General features: G+C 42.9%; 1 protein-coding gene across 1 annotated transcript in view; it reads right to left on the bottom strand.

The window, feature by feature from the left end:
• Positions 1-13,658, bottom strand: part of LOC142846753 (IQ domain-containing protein H-like) — a 142,114-nt gene extending 128,456 nt beyond the window's left edge. Inside the window, exon 1 of the mRNA XM_075967570.1 lies at positions 13,536-13,658. Coding sequence (XP_075823685.1) covers positions 13,536-13,658 — 123 coding nt within the window. The remainder of the gene's footprint in view (positions 1-13,535) is intronic.
• Between the last annotated feature and the right edge of the window lie 280 nt (positions 13,659-13,938).

Raw genomic sequence — 13,938 nt, 5'->3', positions numbered from 1 at the left:
TCAGAAATGTTCTTATTGTAGTTACAAAACAGGAATTGATTCTGTTTAGTGGGGTTTAGATTTTAAAGCTCATATGAGCTGCATATAAGTCACGCTTAATTGTATAGCTCAAGTACACTTTTTTACCTTGATCATGGGAGGTTGTGGATTACTTGACCCCTCAGCAGGAAGAATTCCTCTCTCCGCTGTTTATAAACATTTAAATTTCAAGTCATTTTCCAAGCATTAGTTAATTTGCATAGCTTCCAGGGGAACAAGGTAATGGTTTACTACTTAACTTATGAAGAGCTCAAAGTATAAAAGTTAGTAGATTTGCTTCAGGACACACATATACCAAATATGCAGTTTGTCTATTTAAAATGAATCTGGGTTTTCAACAGTGGACGATGTCATTGGTCTCAGCTGTATTACACTTCTTGCCCACCAAGCTTAAGAAAAGAAAATGGAAAGTTTCTTCTGAGTGCAGAGATAGAAAAATCTTATGGATTAAATATTAGTTGAGCAAAGTATTAGTGTCCCCAGCCAGGATGTGGTACTAAGGGGCAACCACAAAGCAGCATCTCCCACCGCACTCTTCATGATGCTCAGCAAATAGGAGCAAGAATTGTTCTCTTGGTGTTGTGGTTAGAACCCAAGGTCTTGTACATGTTAGGCAAGCACTGTACCACAGTGCTGAACCCCATTGCTACACATATTATTTAAGAAAAAAAGTGTGTGTATACATGTGCAGGTCTGGGGCTAATATTGGGTATCTCCCTGGATTACTCTCTTCTTTACTCATTGAGGCAGAGCCTCTTGCTGAACCCAGAGCTCACTGATTTGGCTTGCTAACAGCTTGTCCAGAGGATTCTATTTCTGCCTTCCTGGGATGATAGGCTACCTCTGCAACTGCTCAGTTTTTCTAGGGATCCCATCTCCAGTGCTCACACTTGGGAAGGCTTGTATTTCATCTATTGAGCCACCTCCCTGGCCCTTAATAGCATTTTAAGAGGGAAAAGTAGACAGGAAGTGCTCTCTGTTGCCTTTCATGTGAGTTGGAATGGGAAGAGCAGGTGCAACTAGCCTTGCCTCAGTTGCAGTGGGGGACTATGTGGGAGGGTCATACAGAACTCCAGGCTTGCTGAGATAGTGGGGTTGCTCACCCTTGTCCTTAGCTCTCTTCTCTCCTCCTCTAGACCTGAGTTGCTTCTGGAATCTCCTCCTAATATGAGAGACAGAACTAATCACCCATTGTATTGTGACTAGACTGGCATATGTGTTACAATGGATTAAAGCTAGAGTTAGCATAGATGTCGCAATGTATAAACTAGAGCTGGCATATATGTGACTGAGGAGACCCAGCATCAAAAGGGACAAGGTCTCTTACTTGTCTGGCTAGTATCAAGGTCAGTGAAGTAGATGTAAATTGCAGAAAGGGAGAGAGATTCCTCTTCAACAAAACTGTCAAGCTCTGTGTAGAAGTGAAATACAGGTTTGGTAGTTTGGGGGCACAGAGCATAATTTATCTGTATTTTCTGAAAGCCTTTGATAAAGAACACCTGACAAGTGGCTTTTGAAAGCTAAAGCAAAAAGATCCAGTATAAAATACATCATTAAGAATGACACCGAGGAGAGGCTGAGGGCGGGGAACAGTGTCTGTACTAAACTCAGCAACTTCAGAATGCTGCTTTCTTCAGTTCCTCGCACCACACCAAACGACACACCGCGTATGCTGAAGAAGTGGGCGAGTGGATGGGATGCAGGAGAGGGCTACAGGTTACAGAAAATAAATCCCTCACTGTGGCTAAATAAGAAACATCTGCCTACTCTGCTGTCCCTTCCCAGGACAAGGATAACCACTTCTGTATGAGTTCAGCTAGAGAGAGAATGTAGCAAACTCCAGCATTTACTGAGCACTTACTATGTAACACTAACTTTAATACAATGATCATTAAATTTCATGAGCAATGGGAAAGCTAAGAGCTAAGAGTGTAGACTCGGGAGCAGTTAAGACTGCCTGTTGGTATTATGGGGATGTTGCAGCAACTCAATCCTGACTGTATATTGGAACCACTCAGGGAGTCTCTTGAAAACACTGTTGCCCAGGCCCCGGATCCTACACAATTAAATCAGAACCGTTTAGTTCAGGCCTGGGCATTGATATTTCTCTAAGGCTCCCTGGGCAACTGTGATGTGCAGCCAAGGTTATGATGTAGTTCAGCGGATGATATTTAAATGTCATCTTAAAAGAACACTGAGTTACAGGAGAAGGGCTAGAAGATGCAATTATAAGTGGGGAGAATGGTGGCAAACTGAAGCAGCACACCGAAGCACAGAGGTGTTGCCAACCAGGAGAGGTCTGTGTGGCTGGACAAGTGTGGGCCTGTTGGGGGAGGGGTGGAGAGTGACAGGAGAAATTGCCTGGCTGAGAGAATCGGCAGTTCAGAAGCTGGCTTTGAGAATGTGCTGACTCTCTAGCAACTTCTATGCCAACTGCTTCTGGATTCTCTTCTATACTGTGAATAGAGTACATATTACAAGAGTACCGTGCTTTGCCATTTGCAAAATACGTAAACCTTCACACATTGATGCTGTATGCAATATAATTATTCAATAATCATATCACAAACAAAATAATGCCCTTTATATATGGTCTCTCATGATTATTTCTAAAACTCAAATTCAGAAGTCTATTACTTTGTCTAAATCTTCTAAATTAGCTTAGAATTTTTTGAAAAAAAACCATTTATGGTCCCTGGGCTATAGCCAGTGATAGAGATATTGACTAGTGTGTGTGTGAAGCCCTAGGTTCAGTCCCCAGCACTGGGAATAATGGAAAGCTGAAAGGCAGAAGAAGCAATCACAGTTCCATGACTCAGAATTTTCAAACACAAAATATCCTATTCCATTATTCTGGTACAGATGCTATGTGCTCATTCTAAAGACCCCACCCATCAGAAACACAGAGATAAAGTTGAAGAAGCCACACCATCTTTCATTAGGAGACCCATCTTCCTTGGTATCTTTACAAGGACTGATATATTGATGTATAATGATAATATATATATATGTATATTACATTATTAAGTTTGACATGAAAGGGTACGATTTAAAACATCAATTATGCTATTATTATTATTACTATTATTGAGAGTTTTATGTATCCTATGCTGGCCTTGAACTTGCTATGCAGTTATGGATGATCTTGAACTTCTTGCTGGAAATACAGGCAAGTGACACTTGCTTAGTCTATGTAATGCTTGAGATTGAACTGAGTGTTTGTTCATGCTAGGCAAGCACCAAAGAATTATTAAACCTTAACAAATATTCCTCTGCCTGAGAATTCCTTTACCTATTTGTAATTGTTTTTTCTTCCTTCCTTCCTTCCCTTCTTCCTTCCTTCCTTTCTTCCTTCCTTTCTTCCTTCCCTTCTTCCTTCCTTCCTTTCTTCCTTCCTTTCTTCCTTCCCTTCTTCCTTCCTTTCTTTCTTCCTTCCTTCTTTCCTTTCTTCCTTTCTTTCTTTGTTTTTTGTTTTCTTTGTGTAACAGCCCTGACTGTCCTGGAACTTGCTCTGTAGACCAGACTGGCCTCCCGAGTGCTGGGATTAAAGATGTGTGCTACCACCCACTGGAGACAACTGCTTTTCTTTAAGGAACAAACTCGTGCACATTTTAGGTGTGCGAGCTGTATGCAGGTTGACTGCCATAACTGAAAAGTAGCATTGACAGCATGTAAACAATGGGGTGAAGCTGAGGTCTGAATGTCTGGGACCCCCACATGGGATCTTCAAATGGATGCTCCAGGGATGTTGAAGGAAGTGGGACCTCTGTGAGATGGCTAGGTCATGAGGATGGAGCTCAAGGTAGCCATCAAATAGTTCTGTTCAGCAACTGTTCATGGGTATCTTACTCCTTTACATGTGAATTACATCTGAGTCATTATTTCTGATTTCAAAGCTGTATGGATACCATTCATTGTCCTTGATTGGAAATACTGTGAAATCTAATGCCAGCATGAACTTTCACTCTTTATAGATGATTCCTTACTTCCTGGAGGCTGACACATTCTTCATCTTTAAAGTTGAGGCATTTTGCTGAAGTAGTTTATGTTAAATATTCTAAGTCAATTCTCTCTGAGGTTCAGAGTTTCCTTTCCACCAGTATTCTGTTCCTTCTTTAAGAACTTTCCTTACATCAGTGAGCATCATTTGTTTGCTGGTTCTCTGTTTGGGAGACACCAAATATCTTTCTATATTGCTCATCTTTGCCTTTCATATTATGAAATATTTCATATGCTGGTACCTAGGGCCTGTTTTCTTTTCAAACATGACATTTCAATTTTGACTGAACACACGGCTATCCAGTTACAGATAACATTTTCCGTACCCCTGTGACTAAATGTGATCAGATTCATGCCAATCATATGTGAGGGGTCCCTTATCTAGAGTCTCTTCACCCTTTCCATAAGCTGATATGTGGGGGTGGGGGCAGACAGCTTCCGTCATAGGAAACAGACTGTTATGTAACCACTGAAATGGGGAGACAGGAGGAACAATATCTTGGGTGGCCACATGGAACACAGCCAGACTTGGGTTCTCCATGGTGAACTTTTTGTGAATGAGAAATAAACTTACTTAAGTCATTGTCCTTACCTCCCCCCTACCAATATTGCTGAAGTATAGTTTGTACCAGAGCAATGTGCATATCAGTTAGCATTTAATTGATTTCTTTTGTCTTTTTCCTGTGTGTGCTGTGCTTACAGGCTTTCTTCCATGTTAGTATTTCAGTATTCGGTGCTGTCTGTTCTCTTCCTTCTATTTATAGTTTATTTATTAGTTCCATAAAGTATTTTGGTATTCAATTTGTTTCTGTATATCTGCAATCTCTCTTTTTGTTTTATTCGCTATTTTATCATCTTGCATTTGAGCTCTAGTTTTACTTAATTTATGTTATCAAGCTGTGCTATTTATTACATGAAGAAATTATGAAAATCCTTATGTTCTTGAGTTATGTTTTTTTTAGACTCTGTCTTTTGGGGCCTAGAGTTTTCTCTCCTCCTCCCTCATTTCTTTTGTTAGCTATGGGTGAGATGCGAGCACGGAGAAAACACAGCAACTATAACCCACATAGGGCCTGCCTCATTCACATCAGCCAGTCAGCTCACCCAGCTGGCCTGCCTTCTTCCCCGTTTCCTGGCACTCATGTGTGGCATGAGAAAATACCATCCTCTCTCCTGTTCTGTCCACTGATGTTTGATCTATTTACTCAGTTGGGCTTCTGTGTGGAAACCTGAGCAAAACTCATTTGAAATTTGTTCAGGCTATCCTAGATTTGGGGAGGGAGAAGTGAGATTTTGTTTTAATTTTTAAATTTGAGTGGTCTCAATTATTCATTCTTCTGTATCTTCTTTTCTTTTCCTCAAAATTGATTGTGGGATTGTGTAGTGAGCCGGACAGGATCGCCATTACAAGATGGCGCCGACATCCTGTCTTGTTTGTTACAAACAACTCCATATTTGGCTATTCCACTGAGAGCTGCGCTTCCCAGCTTCCCGCATGCGCGGTGGATGTAGATTCTTGAGCCTATCCCGATGCGGTCTGGTGTCAGCTGTTGGTGGCAGCCAATCACAGGGCGACCCGTGTGCCAATTCCCTATTTAAGCGGCTGCCTAAGTGTACCCCCTTCCCTTCGCTTCCTGCTCTCTCTCCCCTTCGCTTCCTGCTCCCCTTCGCTTCCTGCTGCCTCTCCCCTGTGCTCCCTGCCCCTTTGCTCCCTGTCCCTCGTTTTCCTGCCCCCTCGTTCCTTGCCCCCCATCAATCAAGGGCACTCCAGTAAAGCGTGTTCTGAGTGGAATCCTGGTGTGGTGGTCGTTCTTCCGTCACCGGTCAAGAAGTCCGCCGCAACTGGTGCCGAAAACCTGGGAACTTCGGTCGCCAGGCGAAGGGCCGAAGAGGATTCTGAACTCAACATGCGGAGTGGCGACGTCGGTAAGTTTCTCCCAGTATGCTGGTTTCAGTCTCCCCAAGTATGCTGTTTGCGGGAGTGGGTTCTTGGATGTTTGGTCTCGTGTTCGTGGCGTTTGTGGTACTAGCCTGCTTTCTCTGTTTGCACTGCCTTAAGTCTGGCTGCAACCTCAGAGCAGGGAACAACGTGGACGTTCCGAGAGAGGGGCGAAAGGCCCAAATTAAACACAAGAACGGTTTTTCAGATTCAAAGGGAGGAAACTTGGAAAGGCCTGAAAGAAAAAAAGTAAAAGAAAAGGATCCTGATACAATCCTCTCTAAAAGAGAGGCTAATGAGAAGAGGGGAGGTCCCCTCTATCCAGCGCTCGTGGAATTTGCGGGCCTGGATCGGTCTGAGGAGGAGTTAGATCCTCAGGAAAAGAAAAAACTGGAGAAAGCCGCCTCTGGTAATCTTAATGTTTCATCCTATGATAGGCTTGGTAGAGATCTGGCCACTAAACAAGATATGCTAAGGAAGGGAATTATATTCTTCTGGTTCGAGTTACCGAGGCCTCCAGATTTTGTAGAATGTGAACAGCTGCGGCTCCAAGATGCAAAGCTGCAAACACAGGACCTGCCTTGAGGACCAACAGGCTAAAATGCTAGGCCACTCCCAGCGTGGGCCTCAGGGCATAGAAGTGCAGCACGACCATGGCAAGGCTCACCAGCTTAAACGGTCGGGCCCAGCCGCTCTGCTCAGCCACACATCCAAGCAAGGCTGAGCTGCTGAGCGCATGTTCTTGTGGTTAAACAACTTTGTATTTAGGCCCAAAAAGGGGTATTGCTAAGTTTTGAGGTAGATATTTGCCTAATTTTAAAAAATAGACATAGTGGGAGACTCCCAATGCTGGGGAAACTCTCACTCGGGTCTTGGGATGGCGTGGGCCCGCTGGCTCGTGGGAGACCATCCTTGCTGAGGTTGCGCACGTGGCCTTGGTTGGCGGGGGAGGAGTTCAACCCCAAGTACCAGGAAAAAGGATTTTTGAAAAGGAGGCCACTGCCCAGTGGTCCAAAAGGGTCATAAATTCCAAAAAATCCACAGGTGGTTGCCTTGGGACCACTCCCAAGGTCGTAATCTGTTAGTTTTTTTCTTTACCCACATTTTCTTAAGCATAAATTGTTAGCAATAATTTTTAATCTTGGTCATTTCTACAAGTATAAGATAAAATCTCAGAGTTTTGGTTTGCATTTCTCTGATGGCTAAAGGATGTTATGTTTGAAAGTTTTTTAACTGTCTCAGTCATTTTTAAGTTCATCTGAGAGTTTTCAGTTTAGGTCTATTTTTTGGATTAAAATTTTTAATAACTAATTTCCTGAGTTCTTCATATATTTTTGGAATGGGTTTATAATAAGTAAAGATCTTTTCCCACTATTTAGCCTTGTTATACAAAAGGTTCTCAATTCAGGAGATATAATTTATGATTTCTCCAAGTGTTTGTGCCACTGAGGCTGTGTTTGAGATGTGGCAAAATGTGCTTCAAAAATTTTTTTTTTCTGTAAGGTTCAACATAATTTTATATGCTGAGGCCTTTGGCTCATTTAAACTTAAGTTTTGTACATGGAGATGGATATAGGTCTATTTTCATTTTTCTACATGTTGGGGCCTGGTCTTGGCACCAGATAAGATCCAACAGACTACTGCTATAAAATTTCTGGGGGCAGTTATATCCCCTTTGACGGTGACCCCTCAAAAGATTTCCATTCGCACCCATCATTTGAGGACACTTAATGATTTTCAACAATTATTGGGGGATATTAATTGGATTAGGGGGTATTTAAACATCCCCCGGGCAAAGTTGTTGCCCTTGTTTTCTATTTTGGAAGGTGATCCAAATGTTAATTCGAACAGAACTTTGACCCCCTTGGCTGAAAAGGCTTTAAAACAGGTGGAGAAAGCAATGACTAAGGCACAATTGTGCCGAGTCGATCCTGCTTTGCCCATATTCTTATGCATCTTGAAAACTGCACATTACCCTACTGGGATGCTATGGCAAGATGGCTCCTTGTGGTGGATCCATGGTAATTCTTCAGGTACCAAAGCCATTCAATATTATCCCGAGTTGGTTGCTTCTCAAGCGGTATTGGGGATAAAACATTGTTTAACATCTTTTGCTACCATGCCAGATAAATTGATTATTCCCTATACCAAGGGACAGGTGGAGACATTGGCAGCTACAGTAAATGAATGGGCTGTTTTGGTTTGCGCTTTTCCTAACTTTATTGATAATCATTATCCAAGACATCCCCTATTAAATTTTGTAGAAAGGAACTTAGTGTATTTTCCTAAGGTTACCTTTAAAAAGCCCATTAATATGGCCTTGACTGTTTTTACTGATGGCTCTAAAACTGGCAAAGGTGCCATAGTAATTCAAGGTAGGGATCCCATTTTGCTTGATTTTCGACCTGATTCCCCACAAGTCACGGAATGTATGACCGTGCTGGAAGTTTTTAAAAGATTTTCAAAACCCTTCAATTTATTTTCAGATTCTAAATATGTGGTAAATGCTGTTGCCTCATTGGAGGTGGCTGCCTTTGTTAGAAATTCAAGTACAGTTTCCAATATTTTGTGTCAAATTCAAGCATGCATTTTACAAAGAGATAATCCCTTTTTCATTGGACATATTCGGGCTCATACTTTGCTTCCAGGACCCATGTCTGAGGCCAATGATTTGGCTGACTGCCTTACCCGGTCCATGGCTTTGGTCGTCTCGGACCCTGTAGAATTAGCACGAGATTTTCATAAGCTTTGGCATGTGCCTGCCAATACCCTTAGAAAAAAATTTCATATTTCCAGAGAGATAGCCAGAGAAATAGTTAAAGCCTGTTCTTCATGTGTGACTTTTTTATACCCCCCTAATGTTGGGGTCAACCCTAGAGGGCTGCAACCTAACGCGTTGTGGCAAATGGATGTTACCCATCTGCCTGATTTTGGCAAATTAAAATATTTACATGTATCAGTGGATACCTTTTCGGGCATTATTCATGCCACGCCCCTAGCGGGAGAAAAGGTAACTCATGTAAAAACACATTGCCTGGAGGCCTGGGCCGCCTGGGGAAAACCCCTACGCCTGAAGACAGACAATGGCCCGACATATACCTCCCATGGATTTCGTGCCTTTTGTGCACAGCTCCAAGTGACCCACATTACGGGTCTTCCATACAATCCACAAGGACAAGGTATTGTGGAGAGAGCCAACAGAAATATTAAAGAAATTCTACAAAAACAAAAAGGGGGAATAGCTGAATCCGCTTCCCCCAGGGAAAGAATCTCCCTTGCTCTCTTCACACTTAACTTTTTAAACCTGAATGAGTCGGGTGCTGCAGCTGAAAAGCATGCAGCAGGCCCTATGGAACAAAAGGAATATGTGAAGTGGAAAGATGTATTGGATAACAAATGGTATGGACCGGATCTTGTGTTGGCAAGATCCAGGGGAGCTGTATGTGTTTTTCCACAGGGCCAAGAGGCTCCGCTTTGGGTTCCGAGCCGGCTGACACGCATGATCAAGGAAGTTCCTAAGGATGAGGCTGAGTCTCTGGAGAAAGTTCCTGCAGACATCCCTGATGACGTGGATCCAGTGGAAGGCGGAGCACTGAAAGGGAATCCTGCCAGCCTTCCCAAAGGCGATGCCTGTTCGGCATGATGCCACAGTTCTCCCCAGATTTTTACCTTATAGGAGAAGCACGTAACTTTACAGAGAAAGGGTCCCTGTGCTTTCAGTTGCATGGGCATGTTTTTTGGCAAGCTGCCTGGGTGGCCGTGTGTTGTGCCTGTGGTTGGTTTGCTGCCTTCGAGCCCAGACCAATAGGGATAAGGCTATATTGGGATAAAGTTATAATCTCTCAGGCATTAGCTACTCTGGAGTGTGGCTCCTTCCCCCAGATATGGTTGTTAGCACTAAGAGACGCTTAGAGCTTCCATCCTGCACAGCCTTTGCACCCCATGGGATCTGTCGATCCATTGCACTTGGGAAGGTGTGTGGTTGTAGACTCCTGCGACACAGCCTTTGCACCCCCGGGGTTTCTCGAATACCCATTGCACAGGGGAAGGTGTGTCCATGGAAAATATCTTCCATCCTCGATCGACCAACACATCATGAGGTGGGGGTCAGATTGGATGAGTTAGTCCTGCGCTCATTGCTTACAAACAATAAGGGGGAACTGTAGTGAGCCGGACAGGATCGCCATTACAAGATGGCGCCGACATCCTGTCTTGTTTGTTACAAACAACTCCATATTTGGCTATTCCACTGAGAGCTGCGCTTCCCAGCTTCCCGCATGCGCGGTGGATGTAGATTCTTGAGCCTATCCCGATGCGGTCTGGTGTCAGCTGTTGGTGGCAGCCAATCACAGGGCGACCCGTGTGCCAATTCCCTATTTAAGCGGCTGCCTAAGTGTACCCCCTTCCCTTCGCTTCCTGCTCTCTCTCCCCTTCGCTTCCTGCTCCCCTTCGCTTCCTGCTGCCTCTCCCCTGTGCTCCCTGCCCCTTTGCTCCCTGTCCCTCGTTTTCCTGCCCCCTCGTTCCTTGCCCCCCATCAATCAAGGGCACTCCAGTAAAGCGTGTTCTGAGTGGAATCCTGGTGTGGTGGTCGTTCTTCCGTCACCGGTCAAGAAGTCCGCCGCAGGATTGAGTGTCTGTTCATTTTAAGTTATCCTGTTTTTGACACCATGAAAAAGGGAAATGGTGTGGGAAGTCCTTCTATGTTTTGCTTTTATTGGTTAATGAATAAAGAAATTGGCTTGGCCTATAGCATGGGAGGAGGAAGGCAGAGTAAGAGAGAAGCCATGGAGCTGCCTGAGATAGATGCTGGGAACTTTAGCCGGTAAGCCACAGCCATGTGGCAATACGCAGATTAATAGATACAGGGAAAATTAATAGATGCAGGTTAAATTAATATGTAAAAGTTAGCCAAGAAGAAGCTAGAGCTAATGGGCCAAGCAGTGTTTTAATTAATACAGTTTTTGCGTGATTATTTCAGGGCTAAGCGGCTGGGAACTAACTAGTGGCTTCCTCCAACAGTTATACTTAGAAAAGTAACCATACAGCTTAAGCCTCCAATCTCCTACATTTTTGCATTGCTTAATATGTTTCTATTATCTTCTCTCTGTCCTTAGACCCACCATTAAGTTCTGTCACTTAGACAAGTTTAAAGGAAGCCTCTTTTGGAAAACCACCTCTGATTTCTTTCCCTTCTCTTATCATGTTTTAACATACAATGTAAGAATCTGTACACTATCCCAGAGGCATTCATCAATTCAGAGCTCATTTGATGCTGTCTTACTCTCTTATGACCATAAAAAGAATTTTAAAAAAATAACAAAACATTTAGGGCAACTTTGTGGCTCAGTGTTTTGATCACTTGCCGTGCAGTTGCAATGCCCTGAGTTTGGTCTCTAGGCCCATAGAAAAGAAGAGGGAGAGAACTGACACACACCACACACAGACACAATACTATAAATAAAAATGTAAAAAACACTTAGAATTTATTAGAAAGTAACAAGTGACACAGACACATTAACAAAAAAATTTCTTCTTTTGATAAGAATACAGCATGGCAGGACTAAACAGTGCCCTAGCTGTCTTTGTAACCTCAGAGCACCTCACAACAAACTCTCCTGAAGACGACAGCTATAAACTTTAGACACATGCTTCAAGGAATGTTTGATGCTATCAGTAGAAGTTGAACCAGGCAAACACTGAGAGAAGGAAACCGCACCAGGTCAGACTCATGCCCGTGTGATTTCCGACCCGGATGTACTTCTCAGAAGTCTGAGAGAGAAAGAGTGGCTGAGAGCTAAGGAGTTTCAGACATGAGAAGCCAGAGCATGGAGTTCCAGGTTAACACAACGAGGAAGAATGCTAGACATAAAGAATTAGAAGGAGGCCAAACTTTGTAAATAAATGTCATACAAATTTTTGGTTGACCTGAGTCTGAGTCACATTCATATGAAAGAGATTCTTAGGAACTCGGGGAAAAAAGGAACAGATCATGGAAGACTTTTAAAAAATGAGCAAAGAATTCAGCTGCTACCCCACAAGAACAGAATTTGGAGTTTAGGATTTAAATGTAACCAAGTAAAATGCTTACTTGAATTATAATAAAAGTTAAAGAACAAAGTGACAGAATTTAAACATATTTATAATGTGCATAACAAGGAAAAGTTACTATATATACAGAGAAGCAAGACAAAGCAGCACAGAGGGAATGGAGAGAAAGTACATGGTTTCTCTTAATTACACTATTTTCTGGAAAAATACAGCTACTTGCTCTGAAGCTACCTGTGTACACCTTTCACCAGGTTCAAGCTCAATTCCTCACCAATCTGCACATTTTCCATATCCTTTGCTTCACGTTCTGTTCTTTCTTGCTGTAAATCTGGCTAGAGCAGTGAGCAGTAGCCATGCCACAACTTAGAAGCTGTACTATCCTGAAATGTCCTCTGCCAAATAACCTAGTCCACTGCTTACACATTCCACCCCAGTCAAACAGACAGGACTTAGTCAGTGTCTAGCAGAATGTGACACAGATGGCCTCTAGTACATTTCCCAGAATAGGCCTTTCTCCACTCTGGAACCTCACAAGGCACAGCCTTTTGCTGTGGTAAGCATTTCTGTGTGCATTCTGATCCCCTACATTCCTACCACACCTGTGCATCAAGCTCTTCATATATACATATACATACATATATACACACATACATACGTACATACATATGTGTATTATGTATATATGCAAAGCTTGAATATACAATGTAAGAATCTGCATCCACTTCCAGTAAAAGTGTGACTAAGGAGAAAAAAATGTGTAATAAAGACCACAATGTTTTTCCCATTAGAGTTAAATCCAGTACTTAAGCAAGCTTTCCCCAAGTGTGATTGATGGCTGTAACTTGAAGTGGCCCAATGGCAAAAACCAGCTTGAGTCTCTTTAGCCTGTTTTTCCCAGTTTCATGACAAATAAACGCTCCTTTGTAGGAATATTATTCCATGGAACATTATTATTCCAAGGGATTAACAGTCTCTGGAATATAGTTTGTAAAAGCGGTTTATTTGAGTAACAGGATTAACGCCCCGATGATAAATACACAGCTGTAATTTGCTAGTCTTTGGTGCCCTGTAAAGTTAGTAGATGACACTTTGGGTAAACAAAAGATTTTCCTTAAAAGGAGCTTGGTACCCACTGGACAGAGTTTCCTAGTAGGAACTCTGGAGTGTTTCTGTTGCCCCTTTCCCCTGCTACCTGTGGCTCTATTTTCCTGGCACTCCACCAGAAATGCTCAGGTGGCAGAGCAGGCACAGGAGAACTGATGCCCAGCGCACCTGTGCTGCCATGACATCTCACACAAGGGGACAGGCCCACACCAGAGGCCACACATGCAAAAATGAGTTTAATAGTAGCCCTACCTATTAGGATCGAGGAAAGACTGTGAATTTATCACTTATCATTGCGATCATTGCTGTTTATTCCCTTGCTGCAGAGCACTGTGCCAGTCTGTAGGCATTCTAGTTTAAATACTGGCTGGGGTCATAAGTGAAATGAAGTTTGGTCCTCATTTACCTCATACCAGCAGTTGGGTTGGCACGCAGCTGCAGAACTGCTGGGGTCCTTTTTATTTAATTTGGCATCCTTTTCTGAGCGGTACTGAGACTTTACCGTGACGACTCCACTGGGCTTTGCCATAATTTCTGCATAACATTAGTAAAGGCTCTGAGGAGATGCCTAAGCAAACTTGAACATAACATTAGTAAAGGAGATGCCTAAGCAAACCTGAAGGGGTCGATGCACTTACCAAGCAGGTGTTTTCGCTGAAGTCAATAGAGAGCTAAACTCAAATACAAATCAAAGCAGTATAAAAAGATCTTGACTAAATTTAGCAGTGAAATGGACTTTACGGAATAGAATTTGACCATTTAATGCCACATGCAGTCTAAGGGTCTGTCCTTTTTGTAGTTTCTCTTAG

Source organism: Microtus pennsylvanicus, chromosome 3 (assembly GCF_037038515.1).
Source record: "Microtus pennsylvanicus isolate mMicPen1 chromosome 3, mMicPen1.hap1, whole genome shotgun sequence".
NCBI lineage: Eukaryota > Metazoa > Chordata > Mammalia > Rodentia > Cricetidae > Microtus > Microtus pennsylvanicus.
Note: the sequence above shows the minus strand (reverse complement) of the source record. Positions and strands in the feature narration are given on the sequence as shown.